The sequence below is a fragment of the Fundulus heteroclitus genome, chromosome 3 (assembly GCF_011125445.2).
Source record: "Fundulus heteroclitus isolate FHET01 chromosome 3, MU-UCD_Fhet_4.1, whole genome shotgun sequence".
Taxonomy (NCBI): domain Eukaryota; kingdom Metazoa; phylum Chordata; class Actinopteri; order Cyprinodontiformes; family Fundulidae; genus Fundulus; species Fundulus heteroclitus.
In genome coordinates, this window is record NC_046363.1 from 17,659,396 (window position 1) to 17,686,956 (window position 27,561).

General features: G+C 40.1%; 1 protein-coding gene across 2 annotated transcripts in view; it reads right to left on the minus strand.

Annotated features, from left to right (window-relative positions):
* col14a1a (collagen, type XIV, alpha 1a) overlaps positions 1 to 26,049 on the minus strand; it is a 201,746-nt gene extending 175,697 nt beyond the window's left edge. For both annotated transcript variants that reach the window (XM_036131224.1, XM_036131229.1), the window contains exons 1-3: positions 25,532 to 26,049; positions 22,792 to 22,907; positions 3,237 to 3,353 (exon numbers count right to left, since the gene is read on the minus strand). In XM_036131224.1, the coding sequence (XP_035987117.1) occupies positions 3,237 to 3,353; positions 22,792 to 22,885 (211 nt within the window). In that variant the 5' untranslated portion in view covers positions 22,886 to 22,907; positions 25,532 to 26,049. The remainder of the gene's footprint in view (positions 1 to 3,236; positions 3,354 to 22,791; positions 22,908 to 25,531) is intronic.
* Positions 26,050 to 27,561: the final 1,512 nt, after the last annotated feature.

Here is a 27,561-nt window from a genome sequence, read left to right on the forward strand (position 1 = left end):
TTCTATACGGATTTATTTGTGCACGTCTCACATAGACCATTTACATGCTAAATACAAGCAGCTAAAAACAGAAAAAGAAAGATCTGTTATTAGGATGCTGGTTTTGTCTTTAGTTTTCAGTTTTTTCTTTCCTTCTGCTAGAAGCTTTATTGATGTTCTGGACACACATTTGACGGGTTACTAGATTATCACCGGTAAACATTGGTGTAAAATCATACTTGCAATTAAAATAAAAAGCACAAACAAAGCCTTGCGTGTTTCTGAATTGTGGGAGAAAACTGGAGTAGCTACAGATACGAGGATGCTCATGGAAAATGTAAAAACAAGCTCAGAACAGCCAAGACTCCAACCACAGACATCACTGCTGTGTTGTTCTGACCTTCATATCACCACTTCACCTTTCTACATGTCTTAACTAATCAGACCACAAACCGTCATGATATAATCCTCTGTTGTAAACATAATCCCTTGACAGATATGTAATAATACAGCTAATTTATGACACCATTTTGTGTCCATTTGTTTCTGCCTCTTGGCTAGGACTCCCTTGAAAAAGACGTTTTTAACATCAATGGGACTATATCCTGGTTAAATAAAGGTTAAATAAAATAAGTACTATACTGGAACTTTGTTTACATTGATAATCATCTTAAATTAATCATATATTTGGGTGTGAGCATCTGCTCTTTCCTTCTTGTTCCTCTGCTTACCTACAGGGAACTGATAACGCACTAAACCAGGGAGCTTGTTGCTCTGGATGCTGCCTGGAGGTCAGATGCTGAGTTTGCTTCACCGATCGGCTGCAAACTAGAAGCTGAGCATGTTCCAACAAATCAGAGGGCTATGCTGTCATTACCTGCAGTAAATACACACAGTCCCCTGCACTGCTTCAGTAAACACTCAAAGGAGGCAAAGCGGGTCTGGGAACACTTCTACTGGAAAGCTGGAAAAGTAAATATGCTTTTAATTTTAGTTCTTCAAAAATTTGGGAGTGTACAAAAGTTTAATGTGCGGACAAGTGCTTTGTGTTCAGTTCTGGTTTCATTTTCGCTCGGATACAAAAGAAGAACCTTCATTTACACAAATTGGAGGTCTCAATGATTGAACCTTCTCAAAATTATGCAATCCAGGGTCAAATATATAGATATAGCCCCACTAATATTTAGACTAATTTCCCCTAACAGGTTGCAGATAAAACCACACACTTTTTGTTCCCATCAACAATTTACTGGTTTGATTCTCGCTCGATATTTAAAAACTCTCCACTCTCATTAAAAATGGCGTCTTTTCTAGGATGGAGCCAGTTATTCAAGCATAGACTAGTATGCAAAATTTTCAACCGTCTAACCTGAACTACTTTTTCATCATGAGTTTTCAGACCCTGCTCCAAAAGCGACAGATTCAAGCAGACCAGAAACTGCGAACATAGACCAACCAAGTTTCCTGTGGAGGAAGGTTTGATGGTCAAAAAAGACAAAGACTGAGGTGTTCAGCCACATTTTATAAATAAAAAAGGTCGGAGGTTTCAATGTCAGGTTTTAAGACCCAAAGACACCGTACCAGCTGTCCAGCATGGTGGTGGCAGCATTATGCTAAGGGTGTGTTATAAGGGTGCATTGACTAAAATGGGTGGAAGAAAGAAGGCTGACTGCTTCCAAACTCAAATTCACCTCAGACCAAATAGCTACCGGTGGAAACTTGGGCTCAGATTTTAAAGCCGGATTTTCCCACGCGACAATAAGGTAAGAGATTACCAAAGGCTTCCATCACTAATTCCTATTTATTTGACAACTGGTTTAAATAAGCCCTGGCAAAAGAGGAGTGACCAAATATCCAGACATCTTTGCTGACGGCTCCAAAAGTGTGTAGTTTCACTGCAAGTTGCTCATGGAATTAACATAATAACAGTGGGAGTTTATGTATTTATTAGGACCTGTTTGGATGATTGTTATGGATGAATTAAAGATTCACAATACATTCAAGCTTGGCAGTTTGTCATTAAAAGTCATTGAATTTGTCATTTTCTGTATTTTATGCAGAAACCCAATAGTAAAATGAAGCCAACTAAGGTAGAAATTCAATCAAGAATTTAATTATCCACGGTGACGAACTGATCTTAGGGGAAACTGACCTGAACAACAACAGGAAGAAGATAAAAAAAATACCCAGGTAGTTATTTTTATTCCCTTGTGAAATCGATCTTATCTTTCTTCATGAAACCCATTTTTTTCTTCTTCATAGAAGAAGAATATTATTTTGACCGAGAAGGTCAGCGACTAACTAGATCCTTTGTGATCGATAGCGATGTTACCTCAGCCGCTCTGATCAAGCGGCATAGTTCACCTCATCTGACTCAGAAACAGTAAGGAGGGAAAAGGAGTGCGTTCTTTTCATGGTGATCAAAAACGCTTTTTAAACCATACAAATGCAGCAGAGGTTCTGCTGAAATAATCATGTGAAACTGCATTTTCAAATAAAGCTGCTCTTTTCCCTGAGAAGGAAGAAACTTAAAGCTTTAGTTCTGTTCTCGGCTGTAAAGGCGACTGTGATATCACCAGATGAGGCAATTCTTACAAAAAAAGTCCTTTGCAAGAACCAGGTTTTATGTAAGAGGCCTTATTCAGAAGTGCATATTCACTTCAACATGGATTGTGGAAGAACTGTGGGTAACAGTAAGCCCAGCTTTATGACCAGATGCAGACCGTATTGCAGCAGCAGTGAAATGCCCGACTGTCGGGGCGCTGCGACTGCAGGATGAGGCTCCTGTCAGCAATGATTAGGATGATTACTACAAGACTGTGAATGCTCTGCAACTGCGCATCGATCAGCTTGAGAGGGATGCAAAACAAAGCCGGACATGATTCACAACTGTGGCTGTGGCCGTCTCTCCGCTATCCCAGCCTGACCTCCAACATGAGTTAGTAAGGCGCCCTGCTGCTATCCCATCTATCCATTAGTCCCACTTTTAAAAATCTGCTGACAGGTCTAATATTCATCCAAAACACTCCTTCGTACACTCCATAAATTGGCAAACGTGCAGAACAAACTTTGAGGTCAGCACATCTCCCAGAAGTGAAATTCTTTCAAAGGAGTTTTGATAAGATGTAAATTACATAATCCTTCTTGGCAAATAGAAAATCCAGCTCCTAATTCTTTCCTCAGGCTTCCACTTCTCTTTGACGTGGTGTTTTGTCTGTCTCTGTGTGTGTTCCGCTAGTGTGTGTAGAGGATCCTACCTGGTAAGCTGTTGTAGAGAAATAAATAGCTGTCGACATCTCCTTTGGGCTCCCGCCACGAAACAAGGAGTCTACTGGAACTGTGCACTTTGAAACGCAGCCTCCTCGGAGCTGAAACTGAAGAGCAAGGCCACACTTAAACCAGACGAAGGGAGGAAAACAACAGTGCTGGAGACGAATTGTGCCCGATTAAAGGGATCATTGTTCATGAAAAAGTGTCCACCAATCATTAGACCAATCATTAAACATGTGTTTCATGTGTTAAAACATTTTTTAGCAGGGATCTGAAACTCAAGATGCCATAATACGTCACTGAAAGACTCAACAAAGAAATAAATAGAAAGGAGGGAAGAAATGGGAATGAATTCCAGCTTGGGAGTATACAGTCATTACAGCAGCTCATAATGGACAAATGAGATCTCACAAAAGTATTCCTACCCCCCCGGGAACTTTATCACAAAGTTTAATGTAGTTTATTAGGATTTGCGATAAACACAAAACCGGGAAATGGATTGAAAAGATGGATTACATCTTTTATGAGTATAAATTTGAAGAGTCAGTAATTCAATCCATCATACTATAGTGGAAAGGATATCGCACAGCTACATATCTATGGCCATTCACCTAAGCAGACAGATCCAACATGGACAACATAAAAAAATAAAAAAATAAGCCAAATAGTAACTTTGAAGGAGCCGCAGAGATGTGCAGAGAAGAATCTGTTGAACAACCGTGGAGTCAAGCGCTCAAAACAAAATCTGGCCATTACGGCAGAGTAGCACAAAGAAAGACAAAAACCACAAGAGGTCCAGTTTGCAGCATCCCACATGCCATGCAGGGGACACAGCAAACATGTGGAGGAAGGGGCTCCGGCCAGATGAGACTAAAGCTTAACTTTTTGACTGACACTGGAAATTGAAATCTCACAACTCCACAAAGACACCCTCCCATGTCAAAGCATGGCGATGGCCGCATCAAACTGTGGGAATACTTTTCTTAGGGGACAGGGAAGCTGCCCACATTTTTTAAGAATACAGATAAAGCTAAAGATGTTGCAGTTCTGGAAAAAAAAAAATATACTGTGGGAAGCGGCAAAAGACTTGAGATGGGGGTCGAGATTCAACTTTAAGCCAAAGGAATAGTTTTGATCGAAGGATGTACGTGTGCTAGAATAGCGAGTCAAAGTGCACACTTAAATCATATAAAGAACCTTTGGCAAGACTTGAACATCACCGTTTACAGACACAGACTCCATCCTGTTGGGTTGAGCTTGAACTATTTTGCCTAGAATAACACAATAGTTCAGTTTCCAGCTGTGCATGGCATAAACATAACCTGGAACACGTTGCAGCTGTAATTGCAGACGAAGGTAGCTTCAGACACACACACACACACACACACACACACACACACACACACACACACACACACACACACACACACACACACACACACACACACACACACACACACACACACACCTGTTTCCTTCCACTTCACTAATGTGTGTTGGTCTATCAGACAAAAGCCAAAGGAATTACTCCAAGGTTTGTGGTTCCACAAACCTTGGAGTAATTCCACAATACCTAGAGAAGTTAAAAGGATGTGGATACTCTATGAAGGTACTCTATTTTGCTTTATTTGATAAAGTTTATGCAAAACACGTAAGTTTGCTATGGATTTTATGAACGAATATGTTATCTATACTGTATATCCTAAGCGAGTCTAGCTTTTCTGTCAAATTAATTCATAAACGATAAAACACATCTGCAGAGACATGCTTAGAAAGGGAAAGTTTGCCCTGATCACACTTCTGCCTGTGAGCCCCCATTGTGTCCCCAGTCCACAACTTCCACAGACTCCTTGATGACCACATTGATTTTAGGTTCTCGTTTCTGAGCCTCAAATTCTGCAGTCGGCTGCTAATATCCTGGGTTTCTGGAGCCAAGACTGGCCATGTGTGAAAGAGACGGTGGAGCGTTAATGCTGGATTTTCTGTACTTCCGTAATGGATAGCTGGACCTTGAAATTACTTCATTTCAAAACTTCTGTGCGCTCAGTCGGGGCAAATGGACAAAATTGGTCAAATTTTTTGTTTCATCTCCATTAAAAGTTAGATTTGTTTTTAAAAGAACATCTAGAAAACAAATATTTTGCTAATGTTATGGTAACTGAAGCAGCTAAGGATTTTGAATGGCAGGGAGTTGCTAATTGAGTTTAGACGTGGAAGAAGAAACCTCGGTCTCTTTCTCTCTCTCTCTCTCTTTCTCTGGCTTGTATAATTTTTTCATATTTTGGATTGTAGGCTTTGTTTTTAATTTTTTCAGTTCTCATGATTAAATAAATTTATTTGTGCACCCAGCTTGCCAACTGCATATGGGTCCTCCATTCAGCACTCAACTAATAAAATAACAACATGACGTCACACTCGGGGTTCACGGGGTCCATAAGCCGTCCGGGTTGACATTTCTAGTATGAGTCATGATGGATTTGGTCTGTTTTCTTTTATAAATACAAATCCAGCTTTTTACCACATCATACCTTATATGCAGGTTGTGTCATCAGTGTACGGTGTACTTGACATTTAGGAATAAAATTCTCGTTGTGTCCATTAGTGACTACAATAGACACAGTTAAACTTTTATCCATGTTAAAATACTTCTCTCTTGACCACACAAAAACACTAATTTGTTTTTTTAACTTGTTAGGGCTAAAAAAAATATATAGGGGGCAAATAGACTGTAACTTATTACAGAGATACCTTTACTGTTTCTGCTATAAGGCATTAAATACACACAGAAAAGCAACTGTGTGTAAAAATTTGTGTGGGCGTCTATATGTACATTTCTGATCTACTTTATGCTAATTGAAGAAAACGGCAAAGCAGTTGACAACAGATCTGCAATAACTCTACAACCCCTACACACGCACACACACACAAAAAAACATGCATTTAGAGTTGAAAAGTGTCGAATGTTTTTTTTGCCGATCCTATTATTTTTGCTCAAATGTATCATTTTTTTTAATAACCGGTTTGACAATACTTAATATTAGTGCTTGTTTAACTTTTAATGGAAATACATTTGTTCAGGAAACCAAAAAGAGAGAGAGAGAGAGAGAGAGAGAGAGAGAGAAAGGAAAAGCAACGATCACACCCTCCCATGCCTTAATGTAATTTGCACAAACATTATACGATACTTTAAATTTGACACTTTCCCCACTGCGTTTCTTAAGAGACGACACTGAGCTACCTTTCCAATATTCTAAAGGCATGGACTGAAAAGGTATAATTATACCACACAATAAAAATCTATGAATAATTTTAAGTGCCTGATAGAGCTCACAAGATTACTACCTTGGTGTTACTTAGTCTGTTTGATGGTAGGTGAAGTGAGTAGGTAGGACCTTCATAATTGGGTGAAAATTGCCTTGAGTGCCTCTACCTTTGCTTTGCATGTCAATGATGATATACACCTACTGAATTATGTAGCAAACCTATGTGAAAAATAAAGTGAGCCCACTATATGTCTGAATGTCAAGATCTATGAGAAGGGCGACGATTTTATAAACATTACATTTTGATGAATGACTTTTGGAAATAAAGTCGGGACGCTAATAGAACATGAGGGTCTCTGAGTACCCTTCAAATATCTGGCTTGTCTGTCCTTGTTTACCACCGTACAGCCGTAAATATCATCCAAGAGCTCCATATTCCACATTTCCTCTCTAGATGTAAGTGCCAATATTTTTTTCTGTAAGGCATTCAATAGCGTCTCTCTGTGCTGTACAATATCCAGTCCTTGCGTAGGACGATTTGATATTGTGTCTAATATGAAACAGTCTTAAGTCTTACCAGCCACTACAGCATTTCAGTAAAGCTTCACTTGGTTTGGCATGGTTTGGATGAGTGGTGGTTAAAGGGAAGGCCCAAAGGCTGTAAGAAGGATAATGAAGGTGAAGGTAACAGCGCATTTTTTACATGTTAGCAATAGACAATGCAGGTATTCAAAGGACACATTTTCAGAGAAATTAAACCACAAGCTAAAACTGGGAGCAAAACATAAACGGAAAGAGAGAGCAGTGATGGAAACACTGTGCCACCTGACATGAGAGTGCAGAAATCACAGAGGGATAAGTGCATCTCCAAGCAGGTTCAGTATATCCAGGTGGCGGTCCTTACATGAATGCTGTCCCCCCCGAGCCCCTCCTTCTACTGTCCCTTATCCCAACCCCCACACGACAGTTTCTGTAAATGTAATTTCTTCTTGTGGTAACTAAAAGTTTTAGCTTAGACACGTCAGCAAAAAGAAAAGATGTTGAAGAACTTGTGTCTTACCCCACGTGGGCTCAGTGTCATAGTCAACTTCCAATGTTGCCCTGGGGATCATTTCAGAAATCTAAAAAGGTGTTGTTTTAAAAGACACATACACTTTCTTCTAAAGTTTATATATTTACACTTAACACCTGTATGCTGTGAGCTTGTGACATCAAAATCATAGACTTTGGTTCAGCACACAAACTTGGCCAATTAAGCCGATTCTGATTTATAACTTGGTTTGTCAATCCATGACTACGGGAATAATAAATATTTATGTAAAACAAGGGGAATAAGAGGGCCAATCACTAAAAAGAAGAAATAATACATACATACACACACAATGTGCACAATTTATTGTTCTCAAAACACCACACTGCTAAGCTGGGTAGTGTATGCCTGTTGATGCATGTTATCGACATATCAAGAGTTATATTGGAAGAGCGTTGCTGCCATCTAGTGGTAAGAGTTGCAACAAATTAGGCTGGATTTCGCTCATTTGCAGACTAAACATCAGCATTTATGTGTTGTTTCTGCTAATATTCCTATTACCCGACTTAACCAACTTAATTTTTAATCTGCTTGACTGTAGTAGACCGTAGTGTTTCTCCCTACTGTGTTTCGAAGCATAGACCAGGATTAAATCAGACAGAGCAGGTAGGAATTTACCCCAGAAAGTGTCATGTTGTGAAGGAAGTAGATTTTGGATCTAATCTAAACCAAGAGTGAAATTTGGTTATGGATGTGTGCTAAACACTGAATACTTTCTCATTTCAGTCACCTCTTAATTTAAACTCCTCTAGACTTCAAATTTTTCATTAAGTTCAACTTATTTGACAAGAGTATTTATCTTTTTTAACCAACATTTAAGCCCAATGTTAAATATCAGTGTTAAACACACAGACGTAAAATCAGCCAATCTCTGTGGAAATATTAATTAAAATGAAGCGAGGGCTGCCAAGCGACGTTGTAGCATGTGTTCTGCTCCATAGGTGAGTTAACGCGGCCGTCTGTTGGTGAAATTAATCAAGTTTGTTAGAGATACCCCTTTCATTAAGGTTTAGAGACACTTTACAAGTTATAAAGTAGAAATGCTGTGGCAGAATCATCACTTGCGGTTTTTATTGTTGAAAACCATGGCAGCACGTTTACGGTCTCGATAACCTGGAAGCCTAACCTGCTCTGGGCCAGGTACGATTTTCCAAAATGAGTTACTATAAAAAGGACAGAGCAAGGTAAGAAGTGAACCAGCTTTGTGTAAAACTAAACCTGAAGTTATCTTGGTGAACCACTAATCCTCCTCTGTAAGCCAGGGAGGCAGCTACAAGACTAATTGGAGCAAACCAAGAAAAATAGTGAATGATTTAAAAAAAGCATTATAAAACCACAACATAACTATGAACCCTTAGATAAGGCTAAAGAACTGATTAAAAAAGAAAATTTACATTAACCATCAGAACGATATTTTAGAGCTTGGTAAACTGTGAAATGAATGCAAAGTCTTTCCTGTACATTCCTGTAATGTACATTCCTTATGTCCTGATGGATCTCTTTTTTTTTTTTGTTGCATTTAACAGGCTCTCTCCTTTTTGAGCCTTACAGGGTCTTTTAAATTTGAGCTTGCGTTATCTCTTGTTCACTGCGTGGACTAAAGATGTCTTTGAGCTGGAGGCGCAGTAAGAACTGGAATTATCTGGGTTAAAGTGATGCAAGCACAGCTTGAAACTCCCAGTCTGAGATGGGATGATTCCTGTCAGGATTAAGAGCAGTGAGAGTTCACAGGGGATCCTGACTGATGAGTAAATGTTTACTAGCTGTCCCACCCCCTCAATTGTCCCCAATTCAGCTGCGATGGAGAGGCTCCTCATTTCCCCATTTAGCTCACTCGCTGACTTATGTTGCTATTTTCCAATCATCCTCTCTGCCATACTTTACTTCCACTTCTCCTTCACTGCCCCTTCCACTCTCACTGTTCAACTTTCATTTAATGTCATTTTTTTTGGCCTAACTCGTGTTTTTTTTTTTCTTTGAGCTTGGTCTGCGTCTCCACTTTGCCATTGCTTAGCATCACCTTCTTTCTCATTTCCATCTCTTATCCCTTTCTCCTCCAACTCTTCTTTCCTACAGTAGTTTCCTCCGCAACCTCGTCTCGTATCAGTCACACTTTGATTTCCCTTCTTCTTTTATCTTCTCGCCAACATTTCCACTTAATTTTTTTCCCCTTCCTTGCTTTAAGTCCCTGGTTACCCTCTTCTTGTCTCCCCAGATAAGCCCGGTACTGACTCCGCTGAGCACTCAGGCTGCGGGAGCTCTGCTAATACTCGGGATTTATGGATGACAAATGCCTGCTCTGTCACCACCAGATAGCTATCCTGTACTGTACCTGCGGGAGAACGCCTGGGCTTGCTTACTCAACAACAGCGTGCGTCTCGTTTATACACAAACTGCTCTGTTCACAGAGACAGCTTAAAAGAAATCCACCCTGGCTTCTTTCCACCTCTCCACTCTTTTTTAGCTCCCCCCATGCTCTTATGGAGCACTTCTTCCTTTTATCACATTTTTTTTCCTCTTGTCTTCGGGTTTAAACTCTCCTCTACCCCTCATCCATTCTCACTTTTTATTGTACCCCTCCTTCTCTGCCCTCCTCTCCTGAATTAATGCCTCTTTTGCACTCTTTCATCGCATCCTTGTGTAAGTAATGCCTTTTTCTTTCAGCAGTCATCTGTCTGCTGCAGTGAGTGTGTGTGTGACTGAATGCTAAGTTGCATGATTATACCGTTGCCCTTATCTGTCCCCTTCAACAGTTTGGTCAAAGAGACATTGCTGTTCATTTGAATAATAATAATAACAACAATAATGACATAGAGGAAGAATAAAGACAACAACAAACAAAAATATTATATAAACTCATCCATTACTTATATGTTAAATATATGCTAAATTTTGAATAGTTAATGAGTTCAGTAGGCCTGCAATTACATCTGCTGGGGATCACTTTGATGACAACTAGCCTTTATAGCCAAATCGGGCACATTTCCATGATAGACATATCATTAATGTGCCTTGTCCCTTTTTAATAACATACGTTAAACTAAAAAACAGAGGACCAACACAAACGTTTTTAATACAGAAATGTGTTATGAAAGAAAGAAGTGTGCTGGGGAAAAAAAGGTGCATGAGCAATAGGGGTTAAATGCAGCCTTGACATGACAATAAAGAAATGACATTTAGGAGTTTGGGGAGAGATTCTCCAGGTGTGAACTGCAGCTGGAGTCAGAGCTTCCAGAGGCATCACATACAGACATATCTGGGACTCTGGCTACGACTGCTGATTCCAGGGGTCCGTTCTTCGTACGTCGCTAACTCAGTTAGCAGGATTTCATTGTTGACGATTTGGCATGATCTTGGATCGTTTGGTTCTTCGAAAGACTTCCTGCACTTGTTGTCATAGCAACATGTGCGCCAGCTTAAACCTGCTCCAGAGCAGGCTTATTTCATGTAAACAAGATTAGATCACGGCTGTATAAGCGGAGGAGATAGGGAAGTCTGCCGTAGCCATGTCCATTTTTACGACTGCAACCTGTTGCGGAAGGTGCAAGAATAATTTGCAGGTTTTTTTCTCGAATTAATCGCGTATTGCGCAATAGACAGGATCCTTTAGAGCAGCGCGACAGTGTAGAGATTTTTCTTGGTGGCTGTTATAAACAGACAAACACATCATTTAACAGTGGCTTTTAAAGAGGAAAAAGTGGTATTGGAGCCATAAATCTAAAATTTTAAGTTATTTGTATGGTGGTTTGCTTTTTATTTTTATCCTATTCAGTAAGAAGATTTGTTCGGGCCATTTTATTGTGAAGTTTAGTTTACTTTGAAAGGCTTGCTTCCTGTCGAGCCGTATATTGTATTAAAAAAACTATGAATGGATTATCTAGACACGGAGCAATACAGTTTTACCGTGTAAACTGTGGATGACTTGGAAAAGGAAGATTTTCATTTTTTATGGATAAAGATTGTTTTTTTTTTTGTTAAAATTCCCAGTTTGCACGTGTCCTTTACTTCCCGTATCTAAGGAATGACACTGAAATTTGGATCTCTTGACATAACAAGTGCCTTTTTGAAATACAGTATAATAATTAAAGGCTACCATTTTGTAGAATATTCTTGTATTTCACTTTTACTTGTCCCCAATGTACTAGTGGGTCCCGTGGAGGCTCTGACATAAAAGAACAAAGTTAATATCAAATTATTAAAATGCAAAAATTAATACTGTAGAAAGTGATATAAACATCTACCATGGACAGTATTTACACATTAATTTGTCTGCTGCTTTTTGCCAGCCCTCTCTCCTGGCTTTAACAGATTTTTAGGTGTTTTAATTAATGACTCAAATTTGGCATAACCTTCCATTAAAAGCTTTTGTTCTGCTGGGAAAAAAACTGTGGGCGTTCTTTGGCCATGCTGAACAGCCAATAGCAGCGTTGCTGATCAATGTTTCTACTATCGATACATTTCCCCTTTTAAACAAACGCACGAACGCGCAGTTGTCTCAGATAACTCAATCCAGTCATACTAATCGTAAACAACAGGTGTGTTGGAAGAACCCAATTAGCCGGATCAGAATTAGCCGGATGAAATCATCTTGGATGTCTCATTTGATCTTGGATGTTTTAAGCAACGTACGAAGAACGGACCCCTTGTGTTACGTAATCGCTGAACCAGAGATAACGACTCAAGTGTCTTCTTCTCCATGGAGAAGAAGGCCTGGACTTTGGCTCGGCGCTCCAAAGTCTTCTTCTCAGAAACAAGTTAATTCTGTATCCAAAAATTACTGTCACAGAGTTGGTAAGAAAAGAGGTGAGACTCTGAATCCAAGTTGCTTGAGGTCCACTGCGAGGTTTCCACAGGCAGTGATGATTTGGGGAGTTTTGTCATCTGCTGATGTAGGACCTGTGCGTTTTCACTCTTCCTTCACAATCTTCATGGAGTTGCTGCTTCATTTTTGACCAGGATCAAAAGTACCGATACCATGGTTAAACAGATGGTATCACTCGGCTTGATTAGCAAACAAACTGGCCTGTCCTGAATCCCTTAGAGCAGGGAAATGTAATGTAATGGAAATGTAATGTGAAAAATGTAATGGCGGTCTGACAGTGTTTTTTTTTTCCTCCATAAAGATGTGTAAATAATCATCCATCCATCCATTTTCCGAACCGCTTTATCCCTCATGGGGTCGCAGGGGGTGCTGGTGCCTATCTCCAGCGTTCACTGGGCGAGAGGCGGGGTACACCCTGGACAGGTCGCCAGTCTGTCGCAGGTGTAAATAATCATTTCCTTTGTAAAAATTAAACTTAAAATATGTAAATTTAATAAATAAAAATGTATTGTAATGATCTGTATTAGACTTAAGTGCTGCTGCTGGTGGGAAAATAGATGCAGTTTCTTGACTATGCTCACGCACAGAGCTGTAATACTTTTCACTGTGATTCAGACAGGTGCAGTTCGTTTTAAAAGATGCAGTTTTAGCACATATTCAGACCGGGAAACTGGCAGTGGGGCTGCGGGGAGCTGAGGTGTGTTGTCTGGTACATGAAATAAATAAAGAGAGAACAGTCCGTGAATCCACCTGGATGGTCTCTGAATCCGAGACGTTTCAGGTTGTCTGTGGAGGTTTGACCGATCTGAGCGTCTCTTTCCTTTTCTGGCTCCAGGCTGAGCCACCGATGCGCCCGAAAATCCTCAGGATTCTGTTGTGTAACTTTATTGCAATTTAATTCAAATTTTATTTCTATAACCTTTGTTATGATGTTGTTGTAACTGCAATTTTCTTTTTTGCTATGCGTGTTTCGGTCATTTGATCATGACTAAACGTGCCGCCTTTAAAATGGCTATAAAAAAGCTTGTTGCATATTTCTATTTTTTAGAAGATTGGGGGTGCGTCGGCCCGGTGGGAACACAGAAGGCTAAAAAAGTTTGGGAACCGCTGCCATAGAGAATCTACGGAACATTTCCAACATGAAGATGAGGGACAATAGACAACAACACAGGCAAGATGAAGGCTGGAGTTAAAGAAACCTCGGCTCCCTGAACCCATCAGCAGAGACACGGGCTGACCGCCTCCACTTCATGCTGCAATAACGCAGTAAGACAAGCAGAAGGAGCCCTGACCAAGTGTTGACTGGATATGATGTACAGTATATGGAGCTACTTTTCAGTAGGCTGACATTTTTGTAATAAAATCCTTTTGCTCTTTGGTTTTATGTAATATTTAAATTTTGGGTTTCCATTAGCAGTTGACAATTGATGCAGAAAAGTGGATAACAGGACAAACCTGTTTTTAAGCCTACATGTATGCTCTAAGCATTATTGTTTGGCTAACATGGATCTATGGTACATCTCTGAGCTAAAACAAGCGTCGACGTCGGAGGTAGAGGGTTGCTTCTTTGGCATCAGGAGATTTGACAAATTCAGTACCAACTGGTTTATGTATTTTCACAAAAAAGGTTTTAATTTTTCAACAAACTCAAGAACAAAATGTTCTGTCCAACTTCCCACTAAACAAACAAGCAAACAAAAAAAAGCTATTTTTTTTTGTAGTAAGTAATAAAAACACAACCTCCTCCAAATGTCTCCCTGAGCTAGGAAAGCAGCTTTTTTTCCTCCCGCGATGTAGTTTTCCATATACGGCAGGGACAAGCGTTTTCACCATCAGGCTAAACAAAACAATTCAACAATATGTTTTCCACATAAGTTTGTCCAAGCACATATTTTTAGAAGTGTTTATATTGTTTGTTCTGTATGTTTGTTTGGTGGTGAAAAAAAAAAAAAAAAGCAAAAAGCTGAGGGTAAAGAGCGCGACCCGTGTCCTTGACGCGGCTGACCCAGGTGCGATTCCAGCCTGAGGTCCTTTTGCTGCACGTCCTCCCCTCTCTCTTAAACCCCCTTTCCCGTCAGCCTACCTTGAAAAAAAATTAGCCACTAGTGGCAAAAGAAAAAAAAAAAAAAAAAAAAAAAAAAAAAACACACAGAAAAAGAAAGAATGTAAAAAAAAAAAAAAAAAAAAAAAAAAAAAAAAAAAGCTGGGAGAACACTACCTGAAGTTCCTGGACAATCTCTGGGTTTATGAAGCACGGCTATGTTTTAAGCTTGTAGGCCATTTCATGCTTGTCACACAGCTGCTGCTTCAGCCTGCCCGCCCCCCCCCCCCCCGTTTGTACCTTCAGTGTGATTTAGCTTATGCGCACAGTCTGGATGTAGAGTGACCTGGATACGGTGAAGGAGACGCTACTCTAAACCGGTCACGCCGTTTATAGTCCTTCACCTGCTCTCGACTGGCTTTACCAGCCTTCATTCATCCTGCCGCCCTCGTCGGTTAATTTGGTTCATTTTCGGGGAGAGCAGACTAGAATCATCAATACTCTCTCTCAGTAGATGGCCACGGCACCTCACCTTTAACTCAACGCGCTCTTTTGTGAGGTTGCTGACGACCGTGACAGGCTGGATTACGATCAGCGGCGGCGGAGGAGAAGGTGACAGCAGCTGGGCTTTAGATAATTTAACAGTCTTCAAATTCAAAACAGGTTGTCCCATCTCATCACCTCTTTTGTTTATGAATAAATGATTTCCCGTCATTGGCCTCTCCCCTTGGTCATTAGAAAGAAAACTACTGCCCAACACTCTCAGTAATACTAATGCAACAGGCGCACACATAAACACACGTAAACACACACTCTGTATTATTTGTGTAAAGGTGCACTTTAGCACATAATCTGTTTTGACATATCCTGAAGCAAAGTATTGATCCAGGCTGTCAGCTAATCGACAAAATCAATCGCAGTAATTAACTATGCAAGCGAACGCGCACAAATCCATGAAGCAACACACACCAACCCACGTTCCCATTAAAAGCTGTACAATGTATGACTTATTCAGAGCTGAATACATGAATACGTATTCTTTTAAAATCATCTCTCTCTCTAACGGGGAATGAACTCAGCTGAAAACAGCAACATAAGGTGTCGGGTCACTCGTTTACCCTCCTGAGTTGGAGGAGCGGAGGAACCAAATTTACATTTTCTTGCCCTGTTTTTTTCTAAAGTTTTAAAAAATATATTTATATGCAATTAAAAGTAACTGAGCTGTGGATTGTTTTTGTATTGAAATTTTGTCCACACTTTTGAGTTTCTCGAAAAAAAGAACAGAGTCTTAGTTGTTCCCGTGGGTCACACAGAAGAACGCTGCAGCACAACAACAACAACAAAAACAGGCATTATGTTCAAATCCTGCCTCTGAAAATACATAAATGTAAATTAGGTAATTCTAAATGAGACGAAATTACAGACAGAAAATGGAGGTTGTTAGATATGTGATACTAGAAGGGTAGCAGTATTCATAGCTCATGGCCTGGAATGTTTCTTTTTTATATGTTTTTGGATAACTGTTTAATAAGGTCATGCTTTAACAGCATAAAGGACAAAATGGTGTAGATTTTGATTCTGTGAAACAGAAAATAAGGCTGACAGATACGATGACAAAAATTAACCTTGCAAGCACTGTGGCTCTATGGTTCCACGTTTTTCAACAACAATACAACATTTGGTTACTGGTGAGCCCTTGGGTTTGATAAACCTGCTGTGTGGCAGATATGATTAAGGAGAAGTGCCATCTTTGTGATGCATTAAGGATGCATGAGCAGCACACCGCTACTTAAATCCCTACTCAGTCAGATTCACTTGGAATACTATTCCATGAGATCAGATAATTTGGGATGACATATGGGAATAATGCTTTGCAAATAAAATATAACAACTTAAAATATTGTATCATAAGCCTTTCACGATGAGATTCGAAACACAATTTAAGCGTTTATTCTGTTGAGCTCACGGCTCTTCTCTTCCTAAACAGCAGCAGTCGCTAATATGATATACAACAACGTTCCACACCAGAAATGACAGGAGAACAAATACCTTTCTGTAGGTTTTATCCAACGACTTTGACCCTTAATTCCTACAAAATAAAATACAGAACAGAATGACCTTTTCCCAAGGTGAAAACACTAAATAAAAAGCCTGTACCTTGAGTAACGGTTGGCACCAAGGTTAGAGGACTGCTAACTGATTTAATATTTAATTGAGTCTATTAAACTCAATCAAGCATTGAAAAGCATTTATGGAAAGCAAGGTAGTATAAAAATGATTATTGATATCAAGCATGGACTAAATAAATACACAAAGGGCTTGCCAAAACAGCAAGCAGGTTGGTCTACGACCCTTTGGCTTGCCATGAATTCACTACTACAGCTCCACTGCACATTGTTAGTTAAATAAAACAAGCAGGCAGGTCTTCAGGGTCCTGCATGCTATTATTAAAAGCCATTTTGCATCCGTTTTGTGTGGGCTGCTTTTGATAGCTTAATCTACTAATTTTCAGTTGTAGCACCAAACAAAAAGCCGTAAAAAGACATGGATGCATTCTCTTTTAAATCAGAGTTTCCCTGTGATCAACGTAAAGCTCGTCTCACTACTTGTACTAGTGAGTGATGACTTTATCTTGATAGTTTAGTTAAGTGTATCATTATACCTATAGTGGGTGCCAATATCTGTCTTCCTATCGCTCCCATTGTGTGCTAAAATTATATTTTTCTCAAACGGTCTCAAAAATCATTTCAGAGCTTTGCTTTATTTATTTTTTTGCTTTTGCTCAACTCTTTCTTCGGAACTGCAGACCAGAGCAACGCCTGCAAACGAGGCACCAATCCTTCGGTCCATCTTACCATCATCCATGAATAAGACATAAAGCTAGTTGAACTACTCCTCCTGAGGCAGAGACTGTTGCCCTGAAGCTCTGAATATAACACCCCCGTGTTCTGGTCCTCATCTGTGGCCGAGAGGTGACATCCCCAGATACAACCGGCTGAAATGAGCCTCCTCCGCTGGCTGGCTGGACCTAGTCTCTGAGATAGGTGAGGGCGCTCCGTTATTCAGGGGAGCTCAGAATAGAGCTGCTTCTCCTCAGCTGAAAAGAGTCAGTCGAGTTGGTTCAAGCAAAGATGGCACTTGGCTGCCTTCATTTGGAGGTTCTGCGGGCAAAATCATCTGGAAGGAGACCCGAAGGTTGACCTGGATCTCACTGGAGGGACAATATTGTTCCCTGGGAATAACTTGGGATCCTCCAGACTAAGCTGGAGAGTCCGTGTGGATGTCAAGGTTTCTCTCCTGGGCCCATTAACTCCACGACCCGGTTAAAAAAAAGTGTAACACAGTTGGAAAGATTATTCAGGAATATTAAACCAGACAACAATGAGGCTGAATCCTAATACTTTGACGAAGAAACCTCCTGACCTTTTGTAGAACCCCACCTGCATGTTGAAGCTCGGGAGTTTTACATGAAAAATTAAGCGCCATAGAAATTCCAGGGATGTGCGAATGGTGTAATTGTTTCCTTCCTCTCTCCCTTCCAAATGTCTATTTCCAGAACAGTGCCGGCTACCTACAGCCTTTGCTGCTACACTAAATATAGTATGAAATCTTCTTGTCAGCAGTACCGCTGTGAGCATAATAGTTTGCTGATGTTCTCGTTTAGCCTCAAAGCTCTGCCGTGTCTAATCACAGCCCGAGCCTGCGTTCAGACAGAGGAGTGAAACAGGAGCTTAAGCTAATTTCAATCTGGTTGGATGCAGTTTAGATGCAACATTCGGGTTTAGCAGTGACGCGTATGCAGGAGACGCCACAGACTAGAAGCTTTTGCTGACAGCGGGAAGCAGATGAATGCAGGTCAAACGCGTGCCGACAACCCGCGTCATAAGTACATCTCCTAAAGCTGACAGCATTTACAAATGGTTAGAATGAAAGCATCCGCAACTTTGGATAAATATTTACTGCATGTCTGCGGGAGCTTTAAGCAATCAGTCAGAAGGAGACAGCTTTGCATTCTGAAACAGTAAATGTTGGTTAAGGAGCAGACAGGGGGAAATCAAAGCACTAAGTTAAAAAAAAGAAGAAGCTTGGGTAGCAACCTATATGCAAACTTTAGTAAATTTTACTGCAAACAGTACATGACAGACTAACAAAAGATGGACCAGTGGAGAAACGGTCCAAGAACGGCTCGTCCTGCTTCAGCTCCAGACCATTTGGAGCATTTCTTGTCTTGTAAAAAAAAAAAAAAAAAAAAAAAAAAAAAAAAAAAAAAAAAAAGCTTTCTTCATGGTCTGGCCCACTCTTTTGGAGGGACTTCCTCAAGACGTTTCATTTGTATATACAAACATCCTGAATGAGCGGAGCGCTCTCTAATCCTTAAGCTCCAATCCGCTGTTACCAGATGTTGCAGCTTACAGACGGAGATCCAGCAGACTTAAATGACTGTCATGCCCTCCCTAATGAAGAGACCGAACGGGAGAACGCTTCCTCCAGCGCCTGGGAGGTCGCTCGTATTGACCTGAGATTGACTAGGATCAAGATGTAAAAATCTGCTGCCATCTCGGCAAGAAGAACAGGAAGAAAATTCTGATCAGAGTTCAGAAAAACACTATGGATGGAAAACAAACAAATAAAAAATTACAGAAGTAAGCAAGGGGGAAGATGGGACGGGGTATGGGAGAAAGAAATTAAGGTAAAAAAATAAGGGCTAAAGGGCCTTCTCAGTTTACAAAAGGAACATTTTCTCCTGCGTTTGCACCATATCAACAGGAAAAATAAATGTTTTGTGACAAAATCTGAGATTTTTAGAAAGAAAGTGAAGAGTTTTAAGTCTGGCCTGACAGTCCAGAAATTGTTAAAAAAAAAATGTCCGTAAAAAATATTTTGGGCAGCTGCAGACGAAAGACGACGACTGTAGGAAAATCGTTGAGAAATTGTTGGTCGTGGCTCTAAATCTGTGGTCTTACTTCTCACTGGGAGACACGTCCATGGACGGTCGTCTTTAGCGTCTTACAACCAGAAATAACCTGTGATCAATATCTGAGTGTCAGATGTGTAGAATGACTATCTTACAGTGTCACAGCTGCTACGACCTACGTCTACTAACCAGAGCCGTCACGATACGAGAGGCTCTACAGGCTCCTGAACGGTGCTGATCCACGAATAAAGAAAAAACTAAATATGTTGGATTTCTGAATCAATTACTGTCCGGATCGCCTGTTTGCGAGCCACGTTTACATAGACAAAAGTAATCAGAATAAAGGGCCAATCAGAATGAAAATGTTTCATGTAAACAAGCCAATTGGAATATTGTGATCGGATTAAGCTCAATCGGAATGAAAATGTAATTCGAATGAGAGAGGTGGTTAATGCTGATTCATAATCTGATCAGCATGGATGCAATTGGATCTGATAAACGTTCTAGGTTTATTAGATCCAGGTCAGTGTAAGGAGGCCATCACACATGCTCAGAATCTACTGTGTTTGAATTCTGATGTTCATTTCAACGTCATCTCCTACTGGCACAGCATAGATAGTGCTGCGTCTCAGCTAGAATACTTATAATGCGATGTATAAAATTAAATAACCATACATATTAAGAGTGACCCTTGAGCTTTGTCTCTTTGCTCAAAAATGGTCAGATCAGAAATCTATTTTTCTACAGCGGATACGGAAAGTACTCAGTCTTCTTTAAATTATTCACCCTTTGTTTTGTTGCAGCCATTTGCTAAAGTCAAAAAAGTTAATTTTATTTCTCATTAATGTACACTCAGCACCCCATCATTACAGAAAAAAAACAGACAGAAATTGTGCTAATTAATTAAAAAACAAAAAACTGAAATACAACTTTTTGATATTTCAACAGTGGTGGAATATTAAGAAGAATATAAAAAAAAACAATTACTTAACAGAGTAGAATTTCATAGTTAGGGTTAGAGTATTTCTGGCCATACAAATAGGATTTTAAACTTTTGATAAGGTTATCCATTGATTTAAAAATAGATTATACAGAAATAGCCAAACAAGTGTCTAAGTTTGGCTAGAGGGCTCAGTGGCAAGGAAAGTATAGGTCCAGATGTAAACATGGTAGCATCATGGCTTTCTGTCATCAAGAGCTACCCAAGAGGAGAAATAAAGCTGCAGTCATTCAGAATACCACCATCACTTATACAGATAATGACAGGAAATGATGAAGAGAACGATAATACTTCAGGATATCTAAGGGGTGGACATGCTAACAGCGGGAAGGGAGAAACAGGTGGGGGAGGGGCAACACTGCACTACTTTATGCTAGAAAACAAGACAAATATGATAATTTCAGCACTTTCAATCATGTCTAAAACACAGCTTTAGACCACAACATCGGAAATAATTACTTTTTCAAAACCTTGGTAAATGTTGATACTTGTAATCGCCCAGCCTACCATGTAGAATTTTGTTTTCTCAAAAATAAGGGGGGAAAAATCTGTTTAAGAAACCTAAGTAATACAGCACAGGTCTAAAAGCAAAGCTAAACAGAAAACTCTCAATGTAACTGTAAAACAAAGCTTGTTTACAGCGGGTAAACAGATGTTAACAGCAGACCCACCCAATCCATTTAGGACCCAAAAGAGAAACCAAAACATTGTAAATTCCAGTGAGATGTTTTTAATAGTTAACATTCATAGTTGATAAACTAATTAAAGCATGCACTTTTGATATTGTGTGGAGAGATTCTTGAAAGGAGACCTGAAGCTTATCAGCTCCACTATGACTGGGAATCCTGACCCAGACCCATATATAATTACATATAATCTGTGTAATTATATGCAAAAAGAGAAGAGCTAAATATTTTAGATGCATCGTGTGCTTGCTAGCCACAGAGGATCAGTACTTTTGACAGTAAATACCAAATGCAAATAATCCCATATCTATATATATCAATTGATGTATGAATAATGCAGGATTTCTACATGCAGTTTGGAACTATATAAATATAGGAATTTATTTAAGACATTTTCAGGTCTAGACAAGTATAGAAGAATTGAGCATGGAAAAATATTTTCTAGATGTCATTCACTTTCCCAGAGTGTAAAGCAGGGGTCTTTAAGTCAACTCCTCAGGAGCCACTGCCCTCCAACTTTTAGATCCATGCCTGCTTCAACACGACTGGAGTCATTCATTTGATTTAGGTGTGTTGGCATGGGGACGCGCCTAAAGGTGCAGGACAGGAGCTCTTAAGACTGGAGTCGAAGACCCTTTGTCTCTCGGTTCTATCCATAATACGGATTCCTTTATTCATCTAAACCTTTGCGTCTATCAATTTATCTAGCCATTCCCCGATCCCTGCATCTATCCTTCCATTCAGTACATTCATTCATCCACACACAGAGCATACATTCATAAACTCATCCATCCTTATGCATTTACTGTATGATCCGTCATCTAACCGTTGTCCATCTGTTATCAATTTGCCCTTACTTCCTTCTTCTGGTTTTCCCACCTCACAGTCTGCACATTTTTCTAGTTCCATATTTTAAAAAGCGTGTTAAAAGAGCTTAAATTTTTAACGTTTAAGTCTTGAAAATTATGGATTTTTCTACATGAACAACGTGTATGATCCCAGTTAATTTGGATTGCTTCATTTGTCCCCCAAGAGGGAATCTGCATTTCAGTACCGCCCATCACGAAATACAAACCTGGCAGCAAGAGCAGATAGAAAGAGAAGAGCCGCCACACCGAGAACTTTTCAACGTAGCAGCCTCATAGTGACAAGAACAACAAGTCAAAAAGTGCAGCTGGATTCTTAACATCCTCTGATTAAAAAGCTCACACAGACAAATCACTTCTTGATTAGACGCGGTTTGATCAAATTAGACTTGCGTATCTAATTGCAAAGCACACTGAGGTGTTGTGCATTGTGCAACTCATTGCTCAGAGAAATCACAAAAGCAGGAAGCACACCCTTACAACACCTTCATTAAAAGCATAATACACTGACAGAAGGTGCCACACTCCCAGGGTGAAAAGGTATAATGATACAGAAGTGGTATGATCACCAGCCTGATGTGATCTGATCTGATATGAGTCTGAGAAGCAGAGGGAGAGAGACGACAAAGGGACCTGAGAGGGTAAAAGCACAGGAGAAGGAAACAGTAGAGGGGAGTGAGCCTGATGCGTAGGTGCTGGAGGTCATTAAGGTGAGGAATGGTGGGAGGAAAACACGAGGAGTGAGGGGGTTTACTGAACATGATATGGAAGACCTGAATGACTGGGTATGGTGGGGGGGGGGGGGTAGTTATTGGGATGGTGAAAAGCAGACAGTGAAAAATGAGGAAGGAGCTCTTACCTTGACTCTGAGCCTTACTGGGGTCACAGGAAACGAAGGCTAGTAGAACCAGGGGGACCAGTAAACACCACCTGACCTCTCCCGTAAACAACATCCTCAAAATTAGCAGTCTAGACCTGCATAGAGAGGGGGGAAAAGGAAAGGATCATTTTGAGTCGGTAAAAGAATGACGTAGAGCAGAATTGAAAGAAAAATCTGGAAAAAGCGGAAGCATAAAGACCCTGAAAGCCACTGAGCTGCTTGAGACTCCCGGGGGGTCAAGAGTCACCTTACCCACCCAATTCCGACCCACTGATCTGGAATCAGTTATTTATGCCAAAATCCCCCCTGTTTTTTTTACAATTACAGAGCAGCAGTCTGTAGTCTAGACTCACCGCAGAGCAGTGGTCGAGCTTCCCGCCTACACAGAGCAGTTTGGGGGGGAGAAAGAGTTGAAGACCTTGTTTGAAAGAAGAGAAGAGCTGAGAAATGAACAAAAGGAAGAAAAAAAGAGAAAGAAATAAAGAAAGAAGGGACACAGTGACAGAGAGAGGGGTCGTAGCTTGATTGACAGTCCAGAGAGGGAACATTTGTTGAGTCCTATTGTCTGACGAAAAGAGCAAACACAAGAGTACCTCTCCTCTTTCCCCCTATCTCCCCATTTCACCTTTCTCTTTTTGTTCTCTGCATCCTCTCTGTCACCTGCCTTATCTCTTCCCCTGCCCGCTTCTCATTATTACAGAAGGGATGGATACATATTAAAGACATCTTATCATATGTCTCGAGGGATCAACCCAACCTGGCAGATAAAATAGACTACAAAGACTCAAATGACAGAAACAAACCAACTCATTTGGTGTCAAAAGCCACTGGCCACTGCAAATAAGTGTCTTTTTAAGAGAGACTTACAATCAGCCTGGGAAGGAGCCTAATATTCAATGGTAACTTGTTTCATAACTTTAGAGCCATAACTGAAAAGGTCCGATCTCCTCTGAGCTTCAGCCTAGTTTTGGTGCAACCATCATAAGATGGTCAGCTCATCGATGGGAGCGTGGTGAAACATGTGGCTGAAGGAAGACGCAGAGGGGCGGAGGAGCAAGACCATTAAGGCATTTAAAAGCCAAGGGAAGGATTTTAAAAAAATCAGTTCTTTGGCACACAGGCGGCCACTAGAGAGAAGACAGAACAGGTGAGATACGACTGTGTTTGCCTGCATCCGTAAAAAAGATGAGCAGCAGCTTTCTGAACAAGCTGAAGGTGTGAAATAGTGGCATGACTGATCCCAGCAAAAAGTGAGCTACAATTAACAAGTCGAGTTGTGACAGAAGCATGGATTATTATCTTTGTGTCAGGACTGGTTTCAGTTTGACAACTAGGAGTAATTAAAATAAACCTGTCAGCAAAACACTGGTGAGCAGCTTGTTGAACTTGAAACTACTGTTACTGTTAAGACTTATTAAAATCACCTCTGTTTCAATTCAGCAAAGCTCAGGAGATTCATGGCCATCCAGGCTTTGATGTCGTTAAGCACTTTAGAAGAGACTGGCTGGAGCGTGGACTGTTTGGCTTTATACGGAGATAAATCTGACCATCATCTGCATAACAGGGATGCCATGATTTCTTAAACTGAGTATTAAACCTTGAGAAACTCCACAGGAAAAAGATGCTGAAATGGATTTAAAGTTTCTCTGAATCAAATGCTGCCTTTAGGTCTATAAAGTGCCAAAAATATAAATTAAAAAAAAGAATCACAAAACATCCAGAATCAACTACCAATAGAACATCATTAAAAATCTTCAACAATGCCTTTCCAGTGCTATATAGATGCTCAAAACCACACTGAGAAATCTCCAAACCCCAATTTCTGCTTAAAAACTTATTTCTGAACAATTTTTCAGCAAAGATAGATGGATTGTGTACAGAATACGACATCAATGACTTGGTGAACTGAACTTCATCAACAAAGGAGTGATGGAAATCGTTAGTATCAGAGTCTGTCAGTTTACGTTTGTAGATTGAGGATCATTTCAAATAGAACTGATGGTTTTTAGCAGAACATCTGATTTTAGGCTGTGATTTGAAAATTTTTTTTTTTCAATTTAAAGAGTAGTCAGGTAATATTCCCAACACTTTTTGATGTGTTTTTAGGAGGCTGGGCTGCATTTAAATATATGTAGTCCAACAAGTTATAATCTAAACTGGCCAAACCTCAACTGAATAATTCCCTGCTGATAACACACATTTTAGGATCAGTGAAACATTTATTCTTTGTGTAAAAACAGGAAAAGAGATTTATTGAGATTTAATGTGTAGCAACTTGCTGTTTTACAAAAATCTTAAAAAGAAAAAAAAAAGGTACTCTTTGTTCTCTCAAAAATATTAAAATCAATCCAAGTGTTGTGCCACCCCATGATTATTTATAGACTCCCCCCCCCCCCCACCACCATCATTTGGCCAGCCCTTCTGAAAACTTTCTGAAGCCGCCCCTGTTACAAGGCAACACTTGTGTTCATCTCTTGTGCAAAAATGATGTCTTAATTTTAATAACATCGGTTGTTTAAGTTTCAGTTCGATGTTAATTACCCGGGATTATTTGAACTGTTATCAGCGCACAGGTGCATCAGAGGTTTTCCTCAGCCTACGGCTCACTGGTTCGTAATAAAGTTTCCAGGCACAATCAGAGCCAAACAATCTGGTTTTCATTCTGAGTGCAGCGCATTTCAAAGACTCGTGCTTATGATAAATAAAATCGCGTTCCTACCTCTGGTCTCATGAATTCAAAGCGTCCTCCTATCCCCAAAGGAGATCGTCTGAATACCAAAAGACGTCTGAGAGCTGCCGCTGCTTCCTCCTGAAGCGCTCCTTTCTCTCTTTTCTCTCACTCCTTTTGGGACCCAGTCAGGCTGGAGAAGTGGGTGTTTCTCTCCTTGTTATTCAGACATCCCTCCCTTCGGCGGATCCTCCTCGTCCCAACCCTTTCCTTCTGCAGGGTGCATCTCAGAGAGAAAAAAGAGGAGGCAGCGGCGCTGCGGAGAATCTCCCTCCAGGTTTCAGATCGCTCTCAGTCCCCCCCGGGGCTCCTTGGTGCGCTTCCTCGGACGCAGTGGGACCTGGCGCAGGTGTCTTCAATCCCTAATCTGTGGCTCCAAAAGAACCCAGCAGGTCACTTGTGTGAGGCTCGCTTGTTTGCGTTGACTTGCAGGGGGGTGGGAAACTCAGGGGATGGCTCCGTGCGCTCGGAGCAGGTGCCTGGCCATGCCCTGCTGCGCTGCAACTGCGAGCTTTGATTTTAAAGGAGCAATGACGCTGCTTTCCAGTCGGAACTAAAACACACACGCACGCACACACACACACACACAGCGCACGCGCGCGCACGCACGTGGCTGGTTTAAAGTAGATTTTTTTTTTTTTTAAACGTGCACATTGTGCTTGTTTCAACGATTTCAATAACAAGAAATCTATAATCCACGAGGTTTGTTTTTTGGTAGTGGCGAAATGAGCAAAAATTGTCCGTTTTTTTTTTTATTATTATTATTTGAGTTTAAAAAAATCTTGCCATGTGAAATATTGATTTGTATTTGTTTTAAATAGTTAATAGAAAAATGGGATGAGCATAAAAAGATCAAATTTAAAAAAATTCTCACCGTCCAAAATAAACTCGACCGAGCTTTTCCGTTTTAAGAGCATTTAGGGTGACTTAAATTATTCTTGCAATGCCAGAAAAATATTTTTTATTTGATTTTATTTTTTTAGTTGAAGTTTCTTCAGTATTTGGTTGGATTACCTTTAAAGTGCACAACTTGGGTCAAATGGTTTTGGGTATCCTTCCACAACTTTCTCCCATAGTTTGCTGTATTTTTGCCCATTCCTTCTGACAGGTCAGGTGTAACTGGATCACATTTATAGGTCGCCTGGCATGCACACATCTGTTCAAGGATTCACACATATTTTTAGAGGGCAGGTAAGGTCACAGCTTTCTAATAGAGACTCTAAAAACCCTAAGTCAGTTTGCAACTAATTCAGCTGTATACTTCAGGTAATTTTTATATGAAAGACCCCAGTTGTCTTTAACATCCTGCCAGGTGTCAGGAGGTTTTTTGTTTGTTTGTTGTTTTGCTTACTCAAAATGTCCATATATATATATATATATATATATATATATATAAAGGAATCTTTATGTTCCTGAATGCATTTGCCAACTGTAATATGACTTTTTGTATCATTTTTGGAGTAATGAAACTTTCTTCTCTCATGGTCCATTAAATATGGATAATGACACTCTCTTACCAGTGTCACCCAGCAGCTTCTGATCTGGAGTTGATGCACACAACCTGCACCAAAACATGTTATTTTCTGGGAGAATCTAACATCTTCCCAAAGATTCCCATGGTGTTTATAGCTGCATATCATAGTTTGAACAAATGAACGTGGCACCATCAGATATCTGGAAATTGTGCCCAAGCATGATCCAGGCTTGAGGAGATCCACAGTTCTCTTCCTGATATGATATCTGAGATTTCATATCAAGAAATTGAGTGTTGAGATGTTACCTTATAATACACCCACAGGTTTACCTTCATTTAGCTCAAATTGATGTTTGAAGGTTAAACAGAAGGTTACAGTAAGTGACACCATCACGTGAGCTTTCCAAATCATTGAAAGGCAAAATATTTATTTTTTGTATATTTAAACTTCTACTTTGAAAAAGTAATTGCAAAATACCTAAGTTCTGAAATTTTGAAAATATAACTGAATGAAAACCTTAATATGTTTATTGTGATTTATTGCAGC